This window comes from Mesoplodon mirus (assembly GCF_964341445.2).
Source record: "Mesoplodon mirus genome assembly, chromosome: 3".
Classification (NCBI taxonomy): Eukaryota; Metazoa; Chordata; class Mammalia; order Artiodactyla; family Ziphiidae; genus Mesoplodon; species Mesoplodon mirus.
In genome coordinates this window covers 119,386,092-119,413,640 of record NC_138978.1, presented here as the reverse complement: position 1 = coordinate 119,413,640, position 27,549 = coordinate 119,386,092, and the positions used below count along the sequence as shown (strand labels likewise).

General features: G+C 54.2%; 2 protein-coding genes across 2 annotated transcripts; one reads left to right on the top strand and one right to left on the bottom strand.

Annotated features, from left to right (window-relative positions):
* Positions 1 to 63: 63 nt before the first annotated feature.
* Positions 64 to 16,967, bottom strand: DCST1 (DC-STAMP domain containing 1; the record flags this gene model as incomplete). Its single annotated transcript, XM_082613188.1, is given in 23 exon segments — positions 64 to 318; positions 3,060 to 3,173; positions 3,295 to 3,437; positions 3,922 to 4,038; positions 4,424 to 4,550; positions 4,700 to 4,795; positions 4,921 to 5,020; positions 7,092 to 7,249; positions 7,650 to 7,771; positions 8,437 to 8,580; positions 8,682 to 8,898; positions 9,624 to 9,763; positions 10,105 to 10,233; positions 14,452 to 14,526; positions 14,816 to 14,941; positions 15,302 to 15,377; positions 15,380 to 15,436; positions 15,438 to 15,493; positions 16,750 to 16,754; positions 16,756 to 16,796; positions 16,798 to 16,848; positions 16,850 to 16,879; positions 16,881 to 16,967. Coding segments are annotated over 23 exon segments (2,466 nt in total).
* DCST2 (DC-STAMP domain containing 2) lies at positions 15,725 to 27,528 on the top strand (the record flags this gene model as incomplete). Its single annotated transcript, XM_082613189.1, has 15 exons — positions 15,725 to 15,938; positions 16,115 to 16,285; positions 16,584 to 16,689; positions 16,932 to 17,125; positions 17,679 to 17,744; positions 18,225 to 18,438; positions 18,616 to 18,773; positions 19,507 to 19,671; positions 21,142 to 21,309; positions 21,440 to 21,540; positions 22,186 to 22,316; positions 23,649 to 23,776; positions 24,138 to 24,231; positions 24,337 to 24,477; positions 27,373 to 27,528. 15 exons carry the CDS (start codon positions 15,725 to 15,727, stop codon positions 27,416 to 27,418), a joined length of 2,097 nt encoding a protein of 698 aa, XP_082469315.1. The 3' UTR covers positions 27,419 to 27,528.
* Positions 27,529 to 27,549: the final 21 nt, after the last annotated feature.

The window sequence follows — 27,549 nt, the reverse complement described above, 5'->3', positions numbered from 1 at the left end:
GGCGTGTACAAAGCATTTTATTAAACAGGAAGGAGCGGGTGGGAGAGCCAGCAGGACGCCCCTTCACTCCGCGTAGGTAGCATCGTCGTTGCTGTCGCTGTAGGCGGAGGAGGAGAGCTCCTCGCGGGGTGTGCAGACCGGGCACCGCTGCCGCATGTCGTTCCAGCACGACCGGCAGTACACCGCCTCGCAATCCGGCGTAGGGCACACGTAGGACTCGGGCGTCTCGGGTGCCTGGCACACCACGCATCGCCTGCGCAGCCAGGGGCGCAAGAGGGGCAGGCAGCGGCGGTGCAGGATGTCCTCCAGGTGGCGGCGCTGTTGGGAGGCAAGGGGGGTTTAGAGCCCGTTAGCGATTCTTGTCTGAAGTCTCAAGGCCTGACTATGCCCACATGTTGGAGGAAGCTAGATTGGGCAAAGAAGACCCCTGGAGGGCGAGGGTGCTATGCAAGTGGGTCCTAGAGAGCCTCCCTCACTCCGTGATGGAGAGTGGGAGGATGAAGCCTCGATTCTCTCCCAGCCAGTAAGAGCAACTACCATCATCACGTTACCATAAATCGCCTTATTTGATTCTCACTGTGGGGCTGAGAAGTGAGTAGGGCAGATGAGACTATCACTATTGTGTCCCCCACACACACACTTTACAGATGAGAAAGATGAATCTCATAAATGTTAAGTGACTTTCCCAAAGGCACAGACTGAACAATCAAACCTGCCTGGACGCAGGTACCCTGATTCCAAATCACAAGCCTGGCTCATTATGTTCCCTCCCTCTCCCACCCTCTCTCCGCACAATTGCCAGGAATTCTCAGGCCACCTTACCGGATGCTCTTTGCTCAAGAAACTCCAGGGGGGACTTCCCTGGTGGTCCAGTGGTTAAGACTCCACACTTCTGACGCAGGGGGCCCAGGTTTGATCTCTGGTCAGGGAACTAGATCCCACATGCCACAACTAAGAGCCTGCGTGCCGCAACTAAAAGAGTCCGCGTGCCGCAAAGAAAATCCCGCAGGCAGCAATGGAGATTCCGCGTGCCACAACTAAGACCCGGTGCAGCCAAATAAATAAGTAAATATTAAAAAAAAAAAAAAAAAAAAGGAACTCCAGGGGTTGGGACTTTCCTGGTGGTCCAGTGGGTAAGACTCCGTGCTCCCAACGCAGGGGGCCCAGGTTCAACCCCTGGTCAGGGAATTATATCCCACATGCTGCAACTAAAGATCCCGCATGCTGCAACGAAGATCCTGTGTGCCTCAATTAAGACCCGGCACAGCCAAATAAATAAATAAATAATTTAAAAAAAAGAAAGAAAGAAACTCCAGGGGCTCCACTGCCTGCCAAACAAAGGCAGAACTCCTGGGCTTGGCCTTCTGAGCCTTCCACAGTCTGGTCTCTTTCTAGCCACTGCTCCAACTTACCCTTCCCTGAACTTTGCATCTTCTGTGCCAGTTTCTCCTTAGACTAGCTCTGGCACTTGGCATTCCCTTTGGACTCTGAGTCTTTGCACATTCTGTTCCCTTAGCTTGGAATGAATGCCCTTCACATTTCCATCTACCCATCAAAATCCAGTTAACTCCATGATCTGGTCATGGAACCATAGTATGTTCATTTTCAGTGAGTTTCTTAGGAGGCTGGATCAAGATGGTGGAATAGAAGGACATGGAGCTCACCTCCTCCTGTAGTATGTTCATTTTTTCATCAGACATTCATTCAGCCCCTACTGTGTGTCATGGGAGTTGGGGGATCTAGGCACTGGAGGAAAAAGTTAAGCAAACACAGTCTCTCACTTTTATGAGCTTTGTTAGGACTGATTAAATAAGAGTGACTGACACTTGCTTTTTAGTTTGTTTGTTTTTTTTTTTTTTTTTTTTTTGCGCGGTACGCGGGCCTCTCACTGCTGTGGCCTCTCCCGTTGCGGAGCACAGGCTCCGGATGCGCAGGCTCAGTGGCCATGGCTCACGGGCCCAGCCACTCCGCGGCATGTGGGATCTTCCCGGACCGGGGCACGAACCTGTGTCCTCTGCATCGGCAGGCAGACTCTCAACCACTGCGCCACCAGGGAAGCCCGACACTTGCTTTTTAAATAGTATTGGGCACTGTACCAAGAAACTGTAAGTAAATTAACTCAATTCAAACAATAACCATGTAAGGCAGATATTGTTGTTATCATCTCTTTTTCAGGCAAGAAAACTGATGCTTGGAGAGGTGACCACTTGCCTAGGATCACACAGTGACAACTAACACATGTACAGAACTTGCTATGTGCCTGCACCGTGACAGTGAAACTCATTTAATCCTTACTACAACTAGATGGAGTAGTTAACTCCATTTTACAGAAGGGAAAAACCAAGGCTCAGCATTTAAGTGTGTTCAAGATCACACAATTGTCATAGTAATAAGGGGAGGAGCCAAGATTCAAGCACAGGCTCTCTGGCACCAGAGCCCCACACCTGACCACCACTCTATTACTGATCTCTAGTGAGCAGGCCTTACAGATCTGTCCAAACTCCCCATTCTTCAGAGGAAAATCTGAGGTCCAGTGAAGACCATGGCCAAGGTCACACAGCTTAATGAGGGAGTGTGGACTGGAGCCTGGTTCTTCCAATGGTGTGCTCTTTCTGTACACTGCATGCCCCTTCATGAAGCCTCCCTGATCCCCAGCCCACCTGCTTCCCCTCATCCACCAATCTCCCACCCCACCCACTGATGGAACTGCACTGAGGTTCTGGTCTGAAGCCCTCTCAGAAGAACCTGTGGCTTTGCCTTGGGTCGCTTGATTCTGACGAACCCCTCTTGCTCTCCTTTGACCTGACGGTATCAAATCTGATTCCCCTTTTCTGCCTGCTTCCCAATGGTCCACTTAGGATCCCAGGCTGTGCTGAATCCTGGGGCACAGAGATGGACACAGCCTTGACTTCCAGGAGCTGGATGACCAGGGCCCTTGGCATGCATCCCATCAGAACTCACGGAGCATCAGTAGGCCTGGGGCCTTGGTGGGGGCTGGGTGGACTGAGGGGAGACGCCCCTCCCCCCAGACCCAGCCAGGGGCACAGGCCTGGACTTACAGGAGCCCTCTGCTGTCGCGCCCGCCTCACGATGGTGGCCCTCCTCAGCTGGGTGAAGGCTGCTCTCTTCCTCAGGAGCTCGTTGTAGAGGAAAAGGATCCGCTTCTTCTCACGCTGGGGCCAGGGAGACAGTACAGAGGAGGAAGACATTCCCCAAAGATGGGGCTTGTGGGGAACTGGGCTCAGGCTGGTGTGTTTGTGCATGCAGGGGTGGAGAGGGCGGGGCGAGGCGCACCTTGGGGAAGTAGAAGGCTACGATGACCCTCCGGAGCCGGTAGCCGAAAGCTTGGAGCAGGCAGAGACACACTAGCAGACTGCTTGGTAGTGCGGCCCTCAAATAGGCCCTGGTACTCAGGGGCACGGGCTGGGGCAGGCAGGCTGGCAGAGGAGGCAGGCCTGTCAGGGGTTTGGCCAGGACCGGCCGCGGCTCTGGGTTGGATTCCCCATGCCAGTGGGGTGTGGGTTAAATCTCTGATTACCCTGTTCTCCTCCTGCCTGCCCCTCACCCTGCAGAGCTGTGTCGTCGGTACTATAGCCACTAGGCCCATGAAGCTCTTTGCTCAACTTGGCACAGATGTAGAAATTTTCCATCACAGCAGAAAGTTCTGTTGAACAGCACTGCTCCAGAGGGCTGGGACCATCTGGCCCCAAAGCCCCAGCCCTCAGACTCCTCTGACCCAAGTCTGTCATCCTCCAACTCTTCAAGCCTGACCTGATGTTCCCTAGTTTAATTTCTCCAATGCAAGCACGCTGACCCCCATCTTGCCACAGCCAAGGCCCAGTCCCCCAACTCTTTGTCTTGGAAAGACCCTGGCCTTCCCAGCCCTCAGTTCCTCTGATCCAAACCTTCAGCATCACTCACGCATGTTGTTGGATTCCACCACCATCTCTGAGGAGGTGTTCAGGGCCCCGATGGTATTCCGAAGAAGCCGGGCAAGCATGGAGTCTCCCCCGACTTTCACCTCCAGTTTATGACTGCCTGAAGCCAGGACAGGGGACGTGGTGTGTGTGTGGAGGGGAGTCAGGAAAGAGTTGGAGTTAAGGGGATGGGGCAGGTTGGGGACTGGATGTAGGGGAGAGGTCAAGGCATACAAATACTTCTCAACTGCACGGGGCTTTCCATCCCTTCGCTGAGTACTAATCCCTCCTTTTGGTAGATATAAAGAGGGGTGGAAACAGAGGCCCCCAGTGATAGCTGTCAGGTTGCAGGGCTGATATTTGACCCTAAGGAGGACAGGGAGGGGCCGAGATGCAGGAGGAGGCGACGAAATTGGAAGAATTGGGGAGGGGTGGCTGCACAAGGGTGGGAGTTCTCCAGGGGAGTTTCTCTTGGGCCTGGAGCCTGGAGTGGGGACTGGGCTCACTTCGGAAGGAGTACTGCACGAAGGAGTGGTGGCGGATGGTGTCGAAGACGGAGTAGAGAGCCCAGTCCAGGCCACACATCAGTAGCAGCAGCAGCAGCAGAGGCAGTGTCTCCATGAGCTCCCTCACCTGCCCAGGGGGCAGGAGGGGCAGAGCTGGGCAGCGCCTTAGGCCCTGGCATGGAGTCCCCTCTGATGCCTTTGCCCCCCCCCCCCCCCCCCCGCGCAGATCCCCGCCTCTAGTAGGATCCAGGGGCCTGCCCTCCGTGCCATCCTCACCACATTTCTCATTTCTGAGGCCTGGATAGTGGGGTCCCAGGGGAAGATGACGGTCTTCTTCTCAGCGCTGCGGAGTGGCAGCACAGTCTGCTTGCCCTGGGAAAAACGTCCACACGGTGAGAGCACTGAGCGCCCGCTCTCTTTCCCCTCTGCCCTCCTGGAGCGTGAAGCCACACAGGGCGCAGAGCAGGGCACCCTTGGACAGGGCTGCGCCCACTCACCATCTTCTTCCTGCGTTCATCTATCTGACAGAAGTAGGTGCTGATGTAGATGTTGTCGAAGCGGATGTCCCCGTTATAGCTGTCCATATAGGAGAAGCACCTGTGGACGAGGGTGTCTCCATCGCCTCCAGGTTCAGCCACCCCCAACCATGAGCTTCCCTGACGCACAGTCACCTGGCCACCCAGCATGCACTGAGCACCATCTGCGTCCTAGAAGAAGGCTCTGCCCTGCCCTCCAGCAGTCCACGGTCCAGCGAAAGACATGCACATACACACTGATGAGACATAACAGAGGTGAGGAGGGGAGGGAGCGTCGTGTAAGTGCATACGTGTGCCTGAGAGGTAGGGGAAGGTTTCCCAGGCATGGAACTTTCAGGATGAATATCAAGCAGAAGAAACAGCAGGAGCAAAGGCACGGAGACAAGGAAACCCCTGGAGGTTGCAGAAATCACCTGGTCCACTGACTGCCACGTTCACCTCTCAAGTCCCTGCCTCTTGGCCGAGCCCTCAAAACATCTCCCGGAGGTCACTTCAAGCAAAACTCGTCTCAAGCATCATTTCCCTTCTCCTCTGACACACCCTTGCATACGGCGATGTTTTCCGTGTGTGCGTGTGTGTGCCCGCGCAAATGTAACTCTCCTCTGTGTATCTCCCAAAGTCCCACATAATGACTCAATTTCCTGAGGAAAAAATGTTAATTGTTGGAAATGTGTTTAAAACTGTATAAGTACATTAAATAAGCTCTGTAAACTGTGAAACATAAGTTCCAGCGCTGTTAGTTTTGGGACCCTGTAAAAATCCACATCTTTGCCCTTAGAAGTAACTATAAATGCAAAGAAAGACTGTGGGCGCCCCCTTGTGGAGAGACCTAGCACTGTTGGGCCTGGGCCTCCTGAGTCTGGTCTCCGCCCCTCAGCCAGCTCAGCCCCTTCAGTTAGTGACCTCACCCAGGTTGAAAACCTGGAAGTGGCTTTTGACTCTGTGCCTCCTTCCTTCCCTCCCCAGGCTGGCTCTGAGACCTGCTGCACCTTCCCCCTACCTCCCTCCATCTCAGGCCAACTTCCTGCCACGCCCCACTCCACTCAGGCTCCCTAATCTCTGACCCACCTTGGCTTCCCTGCCTCCAGGCTGTTCCAGTCCACCCTGAAACCTTGCAACTGGGGGGCAGTTCAGGGCCCTCCTGCAGGGATTTCCAGACTGTTCTGGCCATGCCCACTTCAGCCCAGTCCTCAACCCCAGCCTCTGCCTTCCACATCCCACAAATGCCAGATTCCTGGCCCAAGAGAACACCTTTCCTCTTCTTGACCGTAGCTCCCCATCTGCAGCCTTTTGAAGCCCAGTTATGGCCCTTGCAGGGGCCCCTCCTCAGCTCCCATACCAGTCCCGAGAGCCAGTCCATAGTACAGCCCTTGAACCATCTCTGTTTTGTGGATGCCTCGCTTGCCTCCCCTAGACCCTGAGCTTCTTGAAGGCAGGAATATGGCTCATTGATCTTTGTCCTCCCACAGGGCCCTGGGCACACACATAACCACTCACCTGCAGTCACTCTAAGCTCCACAAACAGGGGCAGACAGAGCAGGCGCCCCTGTGGCCGCCCTTGCCCAGCCCCTGCCCATCTCAGGCATTTGGGGGTGGAGACAGGAAATAGAGGGTCCAGAGGTCAGCAGGGAAGCCGAGTGAGGCTCAGGGCAGCCCAGCTGGACGCCAGGCTGGGTGGGGTTGAGGACTTTGGTCCAAATGGAGGGAAAGTAGCAGCCAACGCAGCAGGCGGAAGAAAATGAAAGCAGAGTTGGACGATAAAAATGGCACAAAGTCAGAGCCAAGGGGAATATGAAGGGCAAGAAAAAAAATCAAAAGTCAAAGCTAAAAGTGGAAAAAAAAAAAAGTCAGCGTTGGGATAAAGGCCGGAAGGAGGTAGATAAATGAAGACGGTCGCCCTTTTAAGGTAGTGGGAACATGGGTAACGTTTCTTCTGACAAAATGTCCACACTTCCTTTACCTTTGGGTAAACAGCGACCCCAGCTTTATAAAAAGGCAAAGTTAAAGGCACAAGAACATTCACATTCAGAGTCGGAGGAGGGCCCTGTAACTCTGTTCTTAGGGCCTCCCTCAGGGCAGGGCTCCAATCCAGAGCGGAGGAAGGGGCATCTGGGTGGAGGTTCAGGACTCACGCGTGGAGGACGAGCAGGAAGCTGCAGGAGAGCAGCACGTGCAGCAGCCCCAGGACCCACTCGAGCTGGGCCTCCTGGCGTCTCACGTAGTCCCGCACCTCGGTGCTCACGTGTTCCCAGCTCGTGTTGAGGCCCAGCACCCCAGGCCGCTTCTCTTCCTGGTGGACAGCCCGGGTGCCCACTCAGAGGCCCAGACCCAGCCTCCTAGCCTCTCTGTGGCTTCTCTCCCCTGATGCCCCACTCCTGTCCCTGGCTCTTCCCAGGACCTTTAGGAGTTGCCGCTGCCTTCTGTTCACTGCCCTCCTTGACACAGTCTTGCACCTGTATGAGCTGACACCTCCTCACACCTGGCCGACCACCCATCCAGAGTGCCGCAGGCTCGGCACCCTCCCCCTCCTGTCACCCAATCGCAGCACCACTCCTCATCTCTTCTCCCTCCCTCACAGCCAGCCACCTCCCTCCTGTGCTCGCTCCCTTGCTCTTCTTCCTCATGCCCTGTTCCCTGTGCCCTCCTCCCACTCTCTATCTCCCCCCACCCTCACACTGCCCCTCTCCTACCTTGAGGTTAATAGTGGCTGAAAATTCCCCCTCCAGGCTGCGAATAGACTGGTTGAGGGAGTCATAGGTCTGCCCAAAGTTGCCTTCCACTGGGATGCGACTACGGCACCAAACTTCCGTCACTGGTGGACAGGGGGGCCAGGTTAGGGGCCTCCTTGGGCCCGGCCTCCAGTCCTCCCTTCCCGTGACCCTCTTCATGCTGCTTTTTTGTCTCTCTGCCCATGACTTTCTTTCTTTCTTTTTTTTTTCTGCGCTATGTGGCTTGTGGAATCTTAGTTCTCCGACCAGGGATTGGACCTGGGTCCTTGGCAGTGGGAGTGTGGAGTCCTAACCACTGAAAGTCCCTGCCCATGACTTTCTACCACCCTGAGTCTTTCTCCTCTTCACTCTCCTTGAATCCTTTCCCCCATTTTTTTCACCTGTCTATAACCATATCAAACACTAACTAATTATGATAGCCAATACTTAATAGAGCGATTCCTCTGTGGGCCAGCTCTGTTACCTGCTTTACATGTATTATCCCCTTAAATCCTCAAAAACCCCTAATGGCATGAGTACTATCATTATGCCCATCTTTCAGGTGAAGAGATGAAGCTGAGAGCCTTGCTGTAAACTCACCTGAGTCACAAAGCTGGTCAGTTGGAAGGGCTGGACCCTGAGGATGCTGTGTCCTCAGAGCCGAAAGCCTCCCCTCCTGAATGCCTTCCTGCCCTACACCTACCCAGTGGTCCCCAAGGACTCAGATCCCTAGCCCTGGTGCTCCCCACCCTCCTGCCACTATGCTGACCCTTGGCAATGCCACAGAAGAACTTGAACTTCATGGGCAGGCAGAGCAGGTGGTTGAGCAGTGGGACCCAGATGCGTTGAATGCACTCTCTGTGCTTTTGGTCAAACCAGCGGCGGCAGTTTGTCATGGCCTTGTTTACCACATCTGCGGGAAGGGACAATGGGGGTCTGAGGTCCCCACACCCTGACCTGGAGCCCTGGCCCGGCAGCCCTCCCCGCCCTACCCTGCCCAGGGATCCCCCTCACGGGAGCAACGCAGCTTGGTCTTCAGCTCATACATCTTCTGTGTAGAGAGGCGGTGTCTGAAGGCTGAGGCGCGGAGGGTCTCTCTGCCTGGGGCTGTCTCCTCCGAGCCCTCGGCATCCTCGGGCACGTATCCACTCTCACTGTTCACCTGGGCATCCAGTTCCTCAAAGGAGTTGGTGATGTTCTGAGTCTTGGCTTTCAATGACTCTTTGCTGCTCTGGGGTCGGAGGGAGGAAAGGGGTCAGGCATGTGAGCTTAGAGCTTCTGCTGCCAGACAGCCTGTTCTTCCCCTGTTAGCCAAACTTTGGGCTCTAACCTGGAGCCTAGGCCCAGAGATGGACTCTCGCCTCAAACAGTCCACTGTTCGTAGAGCTTGGGAGCCCTCTCTCCTCCCCAGGTGCCTCTGCTCCGCTTACGTCCCAGGCTTCCCATCCCAGGTCCTGGTTAGTCAAGGAAGGGCTCCCCAGGTCCTTGGACTTCACCCCTCATCACTAACCTCTCAGGCCACTGTGCCAGCTCAATGTCTCCGACTCCCAAGCCCCTCAGCCCTTCTCTCCCCAACTCCTCAACTTTCCAATTCTTCTAATCTCTGGTACCCAATTCCAGTACCCAATTCCCTCATCCCCTGATCCTCAAAGTTTCCAAACTCCTCAAGGCCAGGGCCCCCAGTTTCCTGACATTCTAGCTCATCTGAGCAGACTACCACCTACTCAGGCGTTTGGAAGTGTGTGTGTGGTGTGTCCCAGTGGCTGGGGGCGGGGGCTCTCCTGGCACTGAGTGTCCAGGGACCAGGGCACATCCTGCAATGTTTGGGAACAGTTCTGCCCAAAATGCCAGTACCGCTCCCCGCATTGGGAAACTGTAAGTCCAGGGTCCCAGCTCAGGTCATCTAGGCCCTGCGGGGAGAGGGACCCCTAGGCCCTGCCCGTGTAGGGTGCTGACCAGCAGGTCCTTGAACACTGCCCGCAGGGGGGCTGTGGAGACACGCCAGGCCGAGCGGGTGTTGTTGACCTGCAGCTCCACAGTGCAGCCCAACGATGCTATCACCTCATTGACGTTGCGCCGCAGGTTGGCCACTGGTCCTGGGGGAAGATGCCCTGGTAGATTAGCTCCCTCTAGAGCTGATTAACTTTCTTCAGCCCATCCCTAGCTCCTACTCTGCGGGCAGTGACCACCTTCTAGAACTGTACACTGATGGGGCTCAGAAGCTGGTGAGAGGTCATCTCATTCAACCCCTGATTTTTTTCTCTGGGTAAACTAAGGTGGCCCAGAGATGTGGAGGCACTCTCTCAGGGACACACAGCAAGTTGGAACAGCTGGGATTACACCCCCACTCTTTCTCCTTCACCAGGCCTGGCTCTCAATGGATGGCCCACCCAGGGTCACTGCTTCAGTGCCCTGGTACCCAGGGGCACACACTCACCCTCATAGATGGCGGCTAAGGCGTATCCCAGAACAAAGAGTCGGCCCTCCTTGCCCAGCATCTTGGGTACTAGCAGGAGGCTGGCGCAGCGGATGTGAGGGGAGGTCCCCCAGCCTATGGCTCCAAAGCCTGTCAGGAGAGCCCAGGAGGTGGCGAGGCAGAGTCAGGACGCTAAACCACCAGGTTTAGCAGAGCATGCACCCCCCACACACACACACAACTCCCTTCTAGAACCATCACCGTACTGCCCTTGTCCCATTTACACTCACTCTGATAGGCCTTCTAGGCCACTCATGCATTCATTTATTGAAGAGCCATTTACAGAGTTTGACTGTGTGGCAGCCTGTGGAAGGGCTTGGAGAGATGGCTAGAGATTGAAAAGCCATGGCTGGTGATTGACTTGGTGTGTGTATGAGTGTGTGGGTTTGTGTTAGGGAAGGGGGCCAACACTTCCCTTTTCCGGGCTGGATTCACACTAACCCTAGGTACTGAGGGAACAGAGAGAGCAAGAGAAAAATTCTGGAAACAGGCACTAGTCCTCAGAGCAGTCAGAAGAGAGGTCACAGCCACCTCAGTATTCCCCGTGCTCTGACACCTACAGCGCTCACCATCTCGGTCCCTAATTTTAGCCCTTAATCGTGTAACTCCTGGTATGTTTTAGCAGTTTCACATGTGTCTCCCTGTGGTCTCTGCAGGGAGACAGTGAGCTCCTTGAAGCTCATAATCCAGGGAGAGAGACAGACGGGTAAACAAATGACCGCAACACCAAGTGCTAAATGCACAGGGAGGTGCTTATAAAGAGCTGTGGGAGCCAAGGAGGGAGCGGGTGTTTCTGCGGGGGCGGGTGGGGCTGGGAAGGCTGGACAAAGGAGGTGATGTGTCAACTGGGCCTGGAAGATGAGTAAGTGTTGTTAAGCATTCCAGGCCAAAGGAACAGCATAAACTGGTCAGGGAACCTAGAAGATTCCTGCGTGGATAGAGTGTTCTCCCAAGAATCGCCAAAGCAAATCCCAAGTCCTGACTCTTCCCTCCATCTGCACTGCCCTCGTAGAGTCCCCAGCGTCTCTCACTGGGACTAACTAGTCCCCCAGTTCCTCTCTTGCTAACCTAAACTTCAATTTTCACAAGGCAGCCAGAGGGATCTTGTAAAAATGTAAATCCGATCATGTGCCTTTTCTGCTTGAAACCATGCAATGACTTTCCATCTCACTTGGGAACAAATCCAGACTCTCCTAACACGGTCTACCGACTCTCGTGATCTGGCCCCTGCCTACCTTCTGAAGTGATCTCATGCTACTCAGCCCTTGGCCCACCATGTCCGCCCATGCTGGCCTACTGCTGTTCCTAGAACTTGCCAAGCTCATTCCTCCTCTCAGGTCTTTGCCCTCGCTGTTCCCCCTGCCAGGAGCACTCGTCCTCCTAGTCTTCACCTGGCCGGCTCCACCAGCCTTTTGGCCTTTTGGCCAAGACTCAAGCTGAGGATGATAGTGGACAAATAGTTGTCCTACATTCTGAGGATGATTGTTGACCAAGCGTTGCTCTACATTCTAAAGAGAGCCCCATGGAGCTTGCTGATCCCAGTCTGGGCTTTACCAAAAGAGCAAAACTGGTTTTTCACCCCTCTACCCCAACCAGTCTGTACAAAGACAAAACCAGAAATCTGAGTTTTCTGGACGTAGAGAGAAGTGGTTAGAGTAGGCAGACATGGGTGGAGAGCCTGAGGAGAGGATGGGTGTTCACTTCCTCATGCCCACTGACAGACTCCAAGAGAACCCTTCTGAAGCTGGTGCTGCAAGAAGGGGAACCCGGCTCATCCCTCCCAGCTGGACGCCTGCTGAGCTGCAGAGCCTGGCAGGGCCACCCCAGGGCTGTCACCGGAGCACAGAGAGGGAGGAGAGTTCACGGACGTGCTCAGCAGGGTCTCCTGGGAGTGTCAGGGAAACATGAACATGGAGAGTGGTACTCGCTTCTCATCATGACAGGGGAGAGGGCAGCTGCAAGGGGCCCTGCTTTCCCAGTTTGGCAGGGCAAGGATGTGTGCATTTCCTCTGGGACAAGCAGACGTGTGGAGGGCAGCAGGCCTCAAGCCACCACTCTGGGATGGGGACCCTCTGCCTGCTTGGATGGAGGCATCCAAAGGTAAGAGGCTGCAGGTGGCCTGTAGGAGCTACAGTGAGCTTCATTCGAAGTCAGTCAAAGAGAACTGCCCTGAGCAGGAAACTGGGCACTGTGCGGTCCACACAGAGCCTCCAGCGGGACCATGAACGGGCCCCCTGAGACAGCCAGGATGTGAGCACTCGCCACACAGAGGCGGTGGAATTCAAACAGTATCAATGACTTCAGACTTTTGTCCCTTTTCCTCTAATTCTTCTAATCCCCTTTCTGACATCAGAAGAACCAGAAGGGGAAGGAAGTGGAGAAAAACAGTGAGTGAGCAGGCCGTGCCCCCTTCTCCACCGCGGGACCTCAAGCCAGGGATCAGGCCTGAGCTGCGGGGCAAGGGGGCGGTAAGGAGGGAAGATGTTTGAGAATGGACGTGAGATTGAAATCTTGACGTAGACTGGATTGGACCTCTTAAACCCTAAAAACAGTCATAATTACTGAAGCAGGACTAGGGCTTCTAGATTAAAATCACCAGAAAGCTAAGGGTCTGTGTGAGAGGTCATCAGTGGGAGAAAGGTTGAAATACAGTGGTCAGGGAAAAAGTAGTTTCCTGTTGGTATCCCATAGAGGTAGATCATTCAGTGAACCCGGGATGATGCCATGTCCGAGCCCCTTGCCTGGGACAGTGTTAGGAAGGGACATGTGCCGTCGCTCTGACCAAAGAGGTGTGGGGGAAGTTGGCTGGGGGGTTACGGGAAGTTTTCTTTGTTCTTATAAGAGACATGAGGAAGGAATGTTCTGCTCTTTTGACACTCCTGTATGAGGATGTGATGCCTGGATTTGCCGCAGCCATTTCATGACCCGAAGAGGAATGATCTACAGACCAAAGACAGCAGAGAAAGAAGTCAAAAGGAAGCTGGGTCTTGGTGGGTTTACTGAGCTGCTGAATTATCCAAACTCCCAAACCACTCTACCTTGAAACTTGTTATATGAGATGATAAACTCCCTCTATGGTTAAACCACTTTTAGGTGGGTATTCTGTTCTTGCGGCCCAACACCTCCTGATACGAGGTCTCCATTCAAATGTCACCTCCTCTGAGAAGCCTTCCCTGACTACTCAAGCTAGCTCCCAATCCCTTTCTATCACATCCCCCGGTTTACTTTTTTTCATACCACTTGTCACCATCAGAAATGCTCTTGTTTATTTCTTGTTCATGTGTTGTCTAACTCTCTCCACTAGAATGTAAACTTGAAAGAGAACGTAAACTGTGAAAGAGCTGGGTGTGCGGGTGTGGGGTTGGGGAGCGGGGAAGTAGTTGAAGGGAATTAAGAGGTACAAAGTTCCAGCTATGTAATAAATAAGTCACAGGGGTATAATATATAGCATAAAGAATTTGGTCAATATCCTTATTGGCCAAAATATGGCCAATATTTTATAATAACTTTAAATGGAGTATAACCTATAAAGATATTGAATCAATATGCTGTACACCTGAAACTAATATAACATTGTAAATTAACTGTACTTCAATTAAAAAAAGAACATGGCCAATAATATTGTAGAAACTTTGTACAAGGACAGATGGTTCCTAGACTTATCGTGGTGATCATTTCATAATGTCTGAAAATGTCAAATCACTGTGTAGTACACCTGAAACTAACATAATATTGTACATCAACTATATGTCAATTAGAAAAAAAAGAAATCATTATAAAAAAAAGAAATCATTAGATTTATATTGTAGCTGTCACTGCACATGTATATATACAAGTATGCACTATATATGACAATGTATGTATGTGTATGTAAGATGTGTTATATACATTATAAGCTCTAGGAGTGTAAAACTTTTTTTAAAAAGTGCTGGGTGTTTGCCAACCTTGTCCACTGCTGAATCCTTGGCAAGTGCTCAGTTAGTGCCAAATGAATGAATGAGTGAATGAACTGAATTTATCAGGAGCAGCAGGAAACAAGACCAGAGAGGTCAGGAGAGATGCGGATTATGAATGGTCATGGGGTTTGGACCATAGCATGGGGGTAATAGGGAGTCCCTCAGATTGGGGAGACTCTAGTGGGCAAGGACTGTGTCTTCTTCTGTAGACTGTAGGGGCCTCTTCCCTCCTCTCAAAGGCCAAGACAAAGCTGAGGCTACAAGGGACACTTGGGAACAGAAGAAACAAGTGGAGACTCCTTCCTGGGCACCCAGGGCTGGGCTGTGTCCCTGTCCTTAGCCCGGCACTAACCCACCAAGCTGTACAACGTCACCATCTTCTGATCTTCATAGATGTTCATAGGGTTCACCAGGAGCTGAAAGAGACCTAAGGATACAGGGTCAAAAGCCAAAGGTCAAAAGATGGGCCCCCTAGGGCTTCCCTGGTGGCGCAGTGGCTGAGAGTCCGCCTGCCGATGCAGGGGACGCGGGTTCGTGCCCCGATCCGGGAAGGTCCCACATGTCGCGGAGCTGCTGGGCCCGTGAGCCATGGCCGCTGAGCCTGTGCGTCCGGAGCCTGTGCTCCGCAAAGGGAGAGGCCACAGCAGTGAGAGGCCCGCGTACCGCAAAAAAAAAAAAAAAAAGGGTCCCACCCCTTACGTCTGCTCTGTACTCACCTATGGCCAGGAGCCCCCCGGTGCCTGCCCCCAGCAGGAAAGCACTGACCGGAAACTCGCCCCGCTGGCGCCACAGGAATCGGCTACAGGAGACGGGCAGCCCCCAGCTCAGGAACCTCTGCACCGCTGAAGGGTCGAAGAGTTTAGCCCAGCAAGGCCAACATACTACTCTTCTGGCTGGGGTGTGATTCATTAGGATTAGGGGCTTGCGGCAGGGTAGAGGCTCGGGGAATCTGGATGAGGGTGGCAGGAACTTGGGGGATCCTGAAGGAGGATGAGGGACCCTGGGGAAGTGGGGCAGACATGAGCGAGAGAAGAAGAAAGGGCTAGGCCGGAGGAGGGCACTGGATGAGGGGGTGGAGGCTGGGGGACCCCAAAGTGGGGGAAGGGGCTGGGGTCCTGGAGGAGAGATTGGGTGAGAGGAATGGGGGCTGGGAGTCGCTGGGAGTCACTGGGAAGGGTCGGGGTCTCTGGTGACTGACTCACTGGTGTGGGGTAGTTTCCTTTTTTGCCCTTTTGCTCCATTCTGATGAGGTCTGACGGCCATAAGTGTGCTCTGGATTAACCCTCTGTCATCCCAGAAGTCTCCTCGGAGATATCCCTGGACAAGAGGTTCTGCTTCTGTCTCCACCGCCTCACCCACAGCCTGTCTGGGGTCTGTGTCTTTGAATCCCTCTGCTGTGAAATGTGGAGATTAGAGATCTACCTATCCCTCTGCAACTGGATAAAGAATTCCAAGATACAACAAAAGCCCTCCGGAACCTTAGAATTCAGTGAGAAATTCTAGGGCCTTTAAGAGCCACAAAACCTGGTGGGCATCTCTTGGAGACAGGGAAACATTTAGTCTCCGCAGCCGTGCCCAGAGTCATGAAGGATGCTGGGCACCCCGTTGGGGCAGAGGAGACGAGCATGGCGTGGGCCGTGGGCCGCAGCGCGGGGGGCTTTATCCTGGGCTTGTCCTTGGCCACAGCCTATGGGCTCCTGGAGCTGCTGGTGGAAGGGCACAGCCCCTGGGGCTGCCTGGTGGGCACCCTCACTTTGGCCGCCTTCCTCAGTCTGGGCATGGGATTCTCCCGCCAGGTCCGAGTCACCGTCCTCCTGTTGCTGCCCCAGGCCTTCTCCAGTGAGCTTGGCACCCAGTGGAAGGGGTGGGCCCTGGGGCAGGGGCTGGGGCAGGAGGGATCTTGAGGGAGAGGGCGGTTGAGGGAAATACTCTCAAGGCTTCTATAAGGCACTTGTACGATATATGCCGCCATGTGCCAGGCTGGGGGCCTGGTTCTGAGGGAGCTCTCTCCCCAGAGCAGGGCCGGACACTGCTATTGGTGGCTGCCTTTGGCTTGGTACTGCAAGGGCCTTGTGCCAACACCCTGCGCAACTTCACCCGGGCCAGCGAGGCTGTGGCCTGTGGGGCAGAACTGGCCCTGAACCAGACCGCCGAAGTGCTGGAGAGGGCCAGGCAGCCCCTCGTCAGTAAGGCCGCCCATCTCCACGGACCCCCAAGTTCCCCCTCGTCCGGCGCATTCTACCATCCTCTGGCTTCGTTCCTCTCCGTTGGTCCTGGGCCCTAACCTCAAAGCACCCTGTTAGACCCCCTGACCCTCGCTCTCAGGCCTGCTCCACCGCCAGATGAACTATTTCCCAGACCCAAGCATCTGGGCTGCCCATTTCCCGAGTGGCAGGCCCCCTCCACTCCCTACTCCAGGGCAATGGTGAGAACCTCCTCCCCCGGAGGAGGAGATCCCACAGTACCCCTGCCCCTGCCTCTCAGGTGCCCTGAACAAGATTAAAGCCATTGCCCAGAAGGCCAAGGAGGTGGCTGACCGGGTCCGAAAGTTCTTCCGGTCAATCATGGATGGCGTGAAGCACATAGGTCAGTACATTAACATGTTTGTTTGGGGCGGGGGTCAAAATTCACCCAGTCTCTTCACCCTCACACCCCGTCCAGGACTTTTTGGGCCCCGCCTGGGTGTTGACTAGTTCCCACTGGATATAGCACAGCCAGGGCCCTGACCATGAGCCTCTCCAGCTCTGGGTGCTGTCCTGGTGTTCCCCACCCACCCCCCGAGAAGATGCTGCAGGACTCCTGGGTACCAGCCCCGCAGCCATCCCCAGCCAGGGCCCTGCGGAACGTGTGGTACTGGCTCCTGCACATCGGCGACGTGTGCAACTCGGAGCTGGGCAACCCTTACTTGAAGTGTGCTCGGGTCTTCGACGACGCCAAGGACAGCTGCATGCAGGTCATACCACACGCCTACCACCTGTGTTATGTGCTCATGCCCTTCAAGCTGATGCTGTGTGGACTTGCCAGTGGTGAGAGAGCCAGGGGCTCGCCGGCAGGATTGGGGGCCCGGCAAATGTAGGGGTCAGGTGGGAGGGTGGGCCCAGGGGCCCAATGGGGGGCAATAAATATGGGACCAATAAGGATGATGCACCCTTTGTGGGACTGGGGGGGCAGATAGGGAGGAACCAATGTGGAGGGTTGGGCAATAAGGAGAAGCCAAAATGGTTTTTTGTTTTTGTTTTTGTTTTTTTGCGGTACGCGGGCCTCTCACTGTTGTGGCCTCTCCCATTGCGGAGCACAGGCTCTGGACGCACAGGCTCAGTGGCCATGGCTCACGGGCCCAGCCGCTCCGGGGCATGTGGGATCTTCCCAGACCGGGGCACGAGCCCGCATCCCCTGCATCGGCAGGCGGACTCTCAACCACTGCGCCACCAGGGAAGCCCAACCAAAATGTTTTGAGCCAGTGTGGAGGCTAGTAGGAAAAATGAAAAGTCAGGGGGCCCTGTGAGAGCAAGATCCCTGGAGGTGGGAGAGGCAGGCTGTGTCTCTCTGCCCCTGCTGACACTCAGTGTCGGCTTTCAGTGGTCCAGGTTTTCTGCATCATCCCCCGGTACATCCAAACCTTCCTGCGCGAGAGCATCGTCACCCGTGAGTGATCCCCTCGTGGCCCTGCTGCATGCGGTGCTCCTGAGAGGCCTCCCTCCCTCCTCCCAGGATGTGCCAGCCCAGGAGTGCTCCCAGACCATGAATGAATGACCTCAAGAGGTTACCCAGGCCAGTGTCCATGCTGTACAGATTAGGAAATTGGGGCCCAGAGAAGAGGAGGTGCTTCCTCAAAGCCTGACTTGAGAGCAGGAGCTGGGGAGAGAAGCAAGGTCCCCTGTCCCCGCAGCAGGTCATTGAGATGTTCGTTGTGGAGACGTAAGGCTGGTGCTAAGCACGCAGCGGCAGTGGCATAGGCTGTGGAGACTTTGTCCCCTCCTCAGTCCACTGTAGGTCCCAACACTGGGGGTTCCTGGCCGGCCTGTGAGCCATGGGACTCCTGGGCTGACCAGGCCCCTCCCGAGTGCAGCCCCACCCCGTCCTAACTCTCCTTGCTTGCCTCTCCCCTGGACCCGCGGACCTCAGCCGTGAGGAGTTTGATTAACCAGGTGCGTCAGGAGTTTGAGTTCAACATGACAGCCACCCACCACTTCTCTGTGGATCTCAATGCCTCTCGGAGCCTGTCCCAGGTAGCTCTGGACCTCCACGAAGCTGTCAGCATGAAGCTGTACCGCGTCCGAGAGGCCTTGGCTCTGATGGGCTACACCACACCTCTGCTGCTCATGCTTCTCTACCTCCAGTGAGGGGATGGAGGACGGGTGTGAGGGTGGAGAGCTAGGGCTGCTGGGGGGCCAGCCCATGCCCATGGCATCCTGGGAGGTTGGCGTTTGGGGGCAGGGTTGGGGGCTGGGGAGGGTGCCCTGCCTTGGGGGGTCTGGTAGGGGGGTGCTGAGGGGCCTCACGTGTGCCACGCCAGAGCCGTGTGTTACCGGTACCGCTACCTGAACTGGGACAATTTCGACAACTTCTACATCACCAGCCGATTCCTGCGCATGGATGCTGTCCGCTCCGTGGCGGGATTGCCCACGGTGCTGCCACTCAGTGCCCGTGAGGCCAGACACTACATCAAGCCGGGTGAGGGCCCTGAGGACCCGGAGACAGGGACCCTTAAGGGAGGCCAGGGATTCCCCCAACCCTACTGCCCTGCCCAGAAGTGCCGTGCACAGGCCGGGCTCAGGGCAGGACAAGAGGTAGGGGAGACAGGCCAGAGCTGAAGGAAATTTCCGTCTGGGGGGAGACACAACCCTGTCTTTGGGGAGCCCTCAGTCTGAAAGGGGAAAGTAGGGTCCCTCAGAGCACGCAGACAGAGAGAGAAGGGGAAGATGATGCTTCTGGGAGCACCCTGGATGTCAGGACGGAGGGAAGGATGGGTAGGGAGTGGGTATGGAGCAAGGGAAGTGAAGTTGGGGAGGCTTTTGGTGGGGGGCAGGGTGGCGAGCAGGAAGTGTGCCTGTGCTGATATGGAGGTGATGCAGCTGGGCAGGGGTGGGCAGTGCTGTCTGTGAAGTGGAGGTAAGCGTATCAAGGATGCCTCAGGAGGGAGGATTCCTAGAGACTGGAAATAGGCCACCAGGCCCAGGTGGAGATGCTAGGCCTGCACCTCTAGCCACGGAGCCCCTGCCCACAAAGAGTGCTTCCCACCTTTGCCCAAGGGTCCTCACAGCTCCCGCATCTTCCAGATGAGCAGACAGGCTCCAGCTTGATCAGGGGCAGGAGCTGCCTCCGGGAGAGAGATCTCTGTAGGAGCTGGGTTCTGGTGGGTGGGAAAATTGGGGAACGTCCTCCTGACCAGCTCTCCTCTACCCAGGCTCCATCTTCTTGTCCCAGCGGGAGCAGATTTTCTACATCCTGGCAACCTTCCACCTTCTCCGGCACCTCCTCCTCGTTTTCCTCCTGGTCTTCTTGGACTATGCCATCTTCTGGGTCCTGGACCTGGCCCGGTACCAGCTGCAGGGGGAGATCGTGGCCCGCAGTGAGTGCCCGAACCTCCTTAGCTCCCTCAGTCCTGGGGGATTGCCTGAATGTCCCCATGTCACTCATACTTACCAGCCCCTGACATTGCCACTCCTCCAGCTCTATCCTCTGCCTGGTAACCCCTGTGCCCAGTTCAAGATTATGCCATAACAGAATAGCTAAAAACACAAGCTCTAAAGTCAGACTGGCCTGGGTTCAAATCTCAGTAGCGTCCTTTACCAGATGGTGACCTCGAGCAACCTTGCTGAACCTCCCAGACCTTCATTTTCCTTATCTGAACCATGGCACAATCATGGTAGCAACCTCTCTGGGTGGCTCTAAGGAGTAAATGGACCACATGTGCTAAGTGGCTGGTGGACCTTTGACTGAGTGTGTGCCACAAACCACAGAATAGAATTAATCTAATCCTGTATACCAGAGGCCCAACAGAAAAAGTAAAAAAAAAAAAAAAAACCCAGAACATGGGATTTCCCTGGTGGCACAGCGGTTGAGAGTCCGCCTGCCAATGCAGGGGACATGAGTTCGAGCCCTGGTCCGGGAAGATCCATATGCCGCAAAGCAACTAAGCCTGTGCGCCACAACTACTGAGGCTGCGCTCTAGAGCCCACGAGCCACAACTACTGAGCCCGTGTGCCACAACTGCTGAAGCCCGCGCGCCTAGAGCCCATGCTCCACAACAAAGAGAAGCCACCGCAATGAGAAGCCCGTGCACCGCAACGAAGAGTAGCCCCCGCTCGCTGCAACTAGAGAAAGCCCGCATGCAGCAACGAAGATCCAATGCAGCCAAAAAACAAACAAACAAACAAACAAAAACCCCCAAACAATCCATAGAACACTTAGTTCAGTACCCGCTACACAGTCAATGCTGAGCAAATGCTTCATTTCTTTTTAATTTTAAATTTTATTGAAGTATAGTTGACTTACAATGTTGTGTTAATTTCTGCTGTACAGAAAAGTGATTCAGTTATACATAATATATATATTATTTTTCCTATTCTTTTCCATTATAGTTTATCCCAGGATATTGAATATAGTTCCCAGTGCTATACAGTAGGACCTTGTTTATCCATTCTATATATAATAGTTTGCATCTGCTAATCCCAAACTCCCAATCCTTTCCTCCCCCAGGCAAATGCTTTAAAATAAATGCTTCTGGGTGTCCACGGAGTCAGGGGATGGACTCACTGACCATTAAGGTCATTTCAAATCTGGTAGCCTGGGAAGGCAGACCAGGCACCAGTGCCAGCCAGCTCTGGACCGTGGAGCCAGTCCCAGGTGCCAAGGGCTGATGTTGGGCCCCAGGGCACCATGAGGGTGCCTAGGGCATCCAGGACCCCTGGCTGAGGGCCTGGGGGCCATCTCTATGCCCTGCACTGTCCACTCTCCACCCTCCAGAAAGTATGGCCTTTCCGGCATGGGGGAGTGGGCAGCTGCCAAGAGCATCCCTCACACAGTGTCTTGGTGCCAGGCCCTGTGCTACTATCCATAACTGTGGAAGGCACTGGCTCTACTGGGAAGATTTACCGCGACCTGGTGTCGGCATTTGATGTCCTACAGCAAGGCAACATCAGCATCTTGTCCCAGCGCTGCCTCCTGCGTCCCTTGGAGCCCAACACCACTGGTTACATACTCATCGGTATCCACACCCCTGAGGGCACTGGGGGAATAGACGCCATTCAGGGAAGGAGGCGCAGACTGCTGAGGGTGAGCGTGGCTGGCACCTCGTGTCCTCCGGCAGTGGCTTACTGTGTCTGCTGTGCCCCCAGGTGTCATGTATGGCCTGTGCTTCTTCGTCACTTTGTTCGGCAGCTATGTCAGTCGCCTGCGGCGGGTCATCTGTGCCTCCTACTACCCATCCCGGGAGCAGGTGAGGGGTCCGTGGCCAGTTCCTGCCCCCCTCCCCAGGCTGCTAAGCTCATGGCTGTCTGTCTTGGTTTGGGGGAGTTAAGAGGCCTTCAGCAGCCCAGCTCTCTCTCCTCTGGTTGAACCCCAAAGCAAATGATCTGGACTGCAGATGGCAGAGATGGTGCCTCTTGGGGCAGGGCTTTCTGAGACAAAGCTTGCCTCCAAAGTTTTGTTAAAACCCTGGGGGGACAGGAGCCATGTTAACATGTTGAGGTGTGAATGGAAACTCACCATTTGTTTACTCATTTATGACTCACTCACTGAGCATCTACCATATGCCAGTTACCGTGCTGGCCTCAAGGATGCCAAGGTGAACCAGACACAGTCTTGAGGCAGGCTGGACAGGCTTTTAACCACATGTTACAATGAAAAAAGTGTTTTTATTAAGGAATGAATAAAGTGCTATGGAAACCCAGAGGAGGGAATGGGTGAATCCACCTAGGGAAGTCCCAAAGTCTTCCCCCAGGAAGGGGCATTGAGCTAAGCCTAGAGGGATTCATAGGAGCTGGACAGAAGGCAAAGGTAGGGAGTGAGGTGGGAGTAGAGGGCATTCCAGGTAGAAGAAACAGGATCAAGGGGACCCCATCCTTGACCTCCCCTCCAGCAGGAGAGGATCTCCTACCTCTACAATGTACTTCTGAGCCGCCGAACCAAGCTTTTGGCCGCCCTGCACCGATCAGTGAGAAGACGGGCAGCTGACCAGGGCCACATGAGTGTCCTCCAGGTGCTGGCCAGGCGGTGAGCCCACTGTCCTTCCTTATATGAAGTGGGGTGAGAGGGGGTAGAAAAAGAGCCAGAGGTCAGAATGGATCACTGTCCTTCCTAGGTGTCCAGAGGTTTGTTTGAAGAGGGTGCTCATTCCATGGCATTCATGCATGAATGGATTGGGGATGAGAATTCTTAGGGGTGGGGAGTGAAAGGAGGAGGAGGACAGGAAGCAGAGATGTTGTTGCTATAGTCAGAGGGATGGAGGTTTGCCTTCAGGAAGCGCTACCCTTGGTTTGGAGGGTGGTGCTAGAGAAGATAAGGGTTAGTTACGCTGGCTGGGCTGGCCTCCTTTTTCTAAAAAATTAATTAATTTAAAAATTGAAATATAGTTGATTTACAGTGTTGTGTTAATTTCTGCTGTATAGCAAAGTGATTCAGCCACACACACACATAAACTCTTTTTTAATATATATTCTTTTCCTTTATGGTTTATCACAGGATATTGAATATAGTTCCCTGTGCTATACAGTAGGACCTTGTTGTTTATCCATTCTATATATAATAGTTTGCATCTGCTAACCCCAAACTCCCACTTCATCCCTCTCTCACCCCCCTCCCCTTTGGCAACCACATGTCTGTGAGTCTGTTTCTGTTTCATAAAAGTTCATTTGTGTCATATTTTAGATATCATGTATAAGCCATATCACATAGTATTTCTCTTGCTGGCTGACTTCACTTAGTATGATAATATCCAGGTCCATCCATGTTGCTGCAAATGGCATTATTTCATTCTTTTTTATGGCTGAGTAGTAGTCCATTGTATATATGTACCACATCTTCTTTATCCATTCATCTGTCCTTGGAAATTTAGGTTGTTTCCATGTCTTGGCTATTGTGAATAGTGCTGCTATGAACATAGAGGTGTATGTGTCTTTTTAATTAATTAATTAATTTTTGGCTACGTTGGGTCTTCATTGCTGCACACGGGCTTTCTCTAGTTGCGGTGAGTGGGGGCTACTCTTTGCTGCAGTGTGCGAGCTTCCCATTGCAGTGGCTTCTCTTGTTGTGGAGCAGGGGCTCTAGGCGCACAGACTTCAGCAGTTGTGGCTCGCAGGCTCAGTAGTTGTGGCTCGCAGGCTCTAGAGCACAGTCTCAGTAGTTGTGACACACCAGCTTAGTTGCTCCATGGCATGTGGGATCTTCCCAGACCAGGGCTCGAACCCGTGTCCCCTGCATTGGCAGGCAGATTCTTAACCACTGCGCCACCAGGGAAGTCCCAGGGGTGTATGTATCTTTTTGAATTACATTTTTGTCTGGATATATTGGGCTGGCCTGCTTAGTGTCTGGGGCCCCTCTCCTCAGGTGCTCCTGCCTGGCTCCGTTTATCAGCCACTCTAGGCAACACCAGACCTACTGCCTGGGCTGCGGGCAGCCCCAGGATGAGGGGGACACAGAGAATTCGGTGTCCTGCAGTACCCCAGGCTGCCGAGGTGAGACTCCTGGGGAGTATGCCTCTCCCTTCTGGGACTCACCACATTTGCATATGACAATCAGCTGTTGTCCTTCTTTTATGGACCTCTCCTGTACCTCACCTTTTGTACCCCTCCCTTCATTACTATGCATGTCCTCATTTACACAGAACCCTCAGGTAGCTCATTTTCTCTGTGAGCCTTAATCCTCCGGTGCAAATAGAATTTATATGCAAGTGGCGTTGCAGCAACTCCCTAGTGTGCACCGCTTGATGAGGATGGTCCTCCCAAGGGTGGGGTCGGGGAGGCAAGGGCTGAAAGCTGGGGAGCACAGTGGTTGGGGGGGTACAAGTTTACCTCCTTTCCTCCCGGCCTCCTCCAGGTCTCTTCTGTCTCACCTGCTTCCGCCTCCTGGACAACACCTGCTCCGTGTGTGCATCTCCCCTCTCCTATCAGGGGGAGCTGGACCTGGAGCTGTGAGTCTCCAGTGACATGGGGTGGCCGGAGTCTGTGGGGGCAGTGGGAGCAGCCACCCCTCCCCCAGGACCTCTGTGGGCTACTGAGATGGGAGGCTTCTCCAGGGACTCCAGTGATGAGGATGGCCCCCGCCTATGGCTGGCGGCAGCTCGAAGAAAGGGTCCTGAGCAGGAGGCGTTACTGCAGCAATGGCTCCAAGAAACGCTGGGCAGGCCCCCCTTATCGGATTCCAGCTCTGAATTCAGGTGAGCAGAAAGCTGAAGGAGTTGGGGCCTGGGAGGCCTAAGATGTTCTGTCACATTTACCAAGGGCTTCTTGGGTGCCTGGTCCCCTGCTAGAGCTGGAGATGGAGATAAAGGGAGGGGAGGGAAGGGAGGCTTGCCCTGGAGGAGCCCACCAAATGGTGGGGGAGAGTGACATCAAATAGATCAGTGACAAATGTGGAGAGCGCCCCGATCAAGGAGTGAAGCAGGCTCTGGGCAGCACAGAGGACAGAACAACCAATTTGGGATGGGGGGATATCAATGAAGGCTTCATAGAAGAAGTGAAAAAAGAGGTGGGTTTGGGGGCAGTTTGTTAGGCTGAGGAGTGGAGGAGAGCATTCCAGGGGGAGGCTTTTGTGTGTGAGTTTGGAGAACGCGAGACACTTAGGAGGTGCACGGTGCTCCGGGGTGGGCGGAGCTCAGGGAGACGTGTATGTGTGGCCAGGTGGAGACCGCAGAGCATGCTGGGAGATGAGGCAGGGAGAGGTGGGAGAGCGCCTCACTTCGCCATCTGAAGATCCTCAGTCAGAAAGTGATACAATCATATTTGTCTTTTAGGACAGTAAGCTAAGGAGGCAGAATGGAGTCTGGGCAGGAACAGGGAGACCAGAGAGAAGGCTGTCTTATCTCAGGAAAAGTTGGTGATGGCCTCAGGATTGAGGTGCTGAGAATGACAGGGAGTTTATGCTTGGGACTGGGCGGTGTTAAGGCAAGAGGAGAAACAGGTTCTGCAGAAAGAGGAATGGCCCAGTTCGAGACCTTTGAGGTATCTGTAGGGAATCCAGCGGGAGATGCCCAGGGGACAGTTAGAAAAGGGCAGGGCTCTGGGCCAGAGGTGTCTTTTGGGGGGGATGTTGACTTAGAGACTGGAAGAGAGAGGATGAGCTAGATCACCCTGGCAGAGGGCAGGGCAGGAGAGGAGGGGACAAGGACAGAACCCTGAGGGGCTCAATGACAAGCCAAGGAGGGGAGAGGCTAGGAACAGAGAGCCAAGCATATCAAACGCTGTGAGATGATCAAGTGGGATGAAGCCTGAAGATTGGCCATTGAATTTGGCAGTTGAGAGATCCTTGGAGTGGCTTGTGGGAACATTTCTCATGGTGTGGGGAAGGCCAACACCAGTCTTAATGGGTTGAGGGGGGGTGACTGGTAGAGAAGACTCAGAAACAGAAATGGGGTACGCGGCTCTGTGTCACTGTTGCAAGAAGTTGGAGAATTCTTTTTCTTTTTAATATAACTGCAGTAGTTAAAAAAAGGAAGCTTGATGGTAAAGAGGAGGGAGTTAGCTTCATAGAACAAAAGGGTAGCTTGGGGCTTCGCTGGTGGTGCAGTGGTTGAGAGTCTGCCTGCCGATGCAGGGGGCACAGGTTCGTGCCCTGGTCTGGGAAGATCCCACATGCCACAGAGTAGCTTGAAGGGAACCTAAAGGATTTTTCTTTATCCAAGTATAGGGGGATTTGAGCATTTCAGAGGTGAAAAAGAGAGCGCTGAAGAGAGAGGGATGCCAGAGAGATGGGATCTAAGGCCAGGTGAACAGGGTGGCCTCAAATAGGAGCGGGCTCGCCTGAGGCAGGAGGGGAGAGGGTATGTTCCTCTGAGCAGAGCCGAGCCTGCTCCAGTCTGGTGGCCTTGCTTTTCTCAGGGAGGGTGGGGGCCGGGGGCAGGAGGCAAGCACACCTGCTAAGACAGCAAAGAAGGGGTCTGGGAGTGGAATAAAAGTTTCAAGGAGTGGGTGGTGGAGGCTGAAATATCTGCCTTGGGGACTGTGCAACGGAGCCAGCGGGGGAGGTTAAGAGATTTCCAGGTAGCATTACAGGCTCCGATGAAGTTGAAAACCATAATAACGTGTAAATGATTGACTCCAGCATGCTTGGTTATGCGGGTTTTTTCGAGCAAATGTGGTAGCCATGAACAGGATTCCAGGGTTGAAGGTTTTTTCTGGGCAGGTCAGAAGGATAAGATGGGGAGAGAATTGGGGTGTCTTTAGTCAAGAGTGTCTGAGATGACTGACTTTGGGGAAGAGAAGGCACTGAGACCCCAGGGAGCAGTCCTAGGTCTATGTCTCGACGGGGGTGTTAGAGCAGAGGCCAGGAGGGACACAGAGGATGGGCCACGCCTGGGAAGAATTAGGGGATAAATGAAGACAGTGGCCAAGGTTGAGGGTGAGGTCAGAGTGGGAGCAGAGGTGAAGGTCATTATGGCCAAGGAGGTTGAGGACTGAAAGGCCAGAGTGTTGGAAAAGTCCGCCCACTAGTGAGGAGGCGGCTGGGCCTCGCCAACAGCCCGAGTCTGGTACCAGCACCCTGGATGGGTATGGCAGGGTGTCTGTGAGGCCTGGGGAGATGGCCACAGCCCAGGGGTGTAGCTGCCATGGCAGCCAGGGACTTTGCAATACGCCCCAGGCCTGCCAAATTTGAGAAAGGCAAGCAACCTCCACTTGGGAGGACTGCAAAGAAAACTTTCCAGTGGTCACATTCCAGGGCGAATGGGGCACTGGAAGTAGTAATGAGTTGAGGGGTTGAAGGGGAAGCAAAGTTTTATTTTTAGAGGTTCCAGAGGGCTCAGTGAAGTTAAAAGCTGGGTCGCCAGAGGGGATAGCTTGAGCCTTGAGCGGCTATTATTCCCAAGGTCACTGCTGGTTCTGCCCTTACTACCCACATGACCTTGGGCAAATCGCTGCCCACTCATCTCTCAGCCTAAAATCAGAAGCTATCTACAGCCATGAGCTGGTTTGCTTTGGGGGGCCTGTGAGAGCAGCAGCGGCTGGTAAATTACAGGAGCCAAATCTGAACAGATGGGGCAGAGACGGGAGGCAGGAATGCACCTGTGAAAACAGAATGTTGGTGACTGGGCCACCCCCCTTCCTCTCCTCGCTAGTGACCTGGATGAGGAAAAGGGGCTTTGGAAGAGGAGGCACAGGTAGCAGCACCCACGGGAGGCCCAGTCTGTCAGCATACTCATGCCCCCCAGCCCTCCTGACCACCTCAGAAATCCTCTGCCCCCAAAGCAGCCGCTTCCCTGCTTCAGAACCCCAGTCCCTCTGTCTCTCATTTC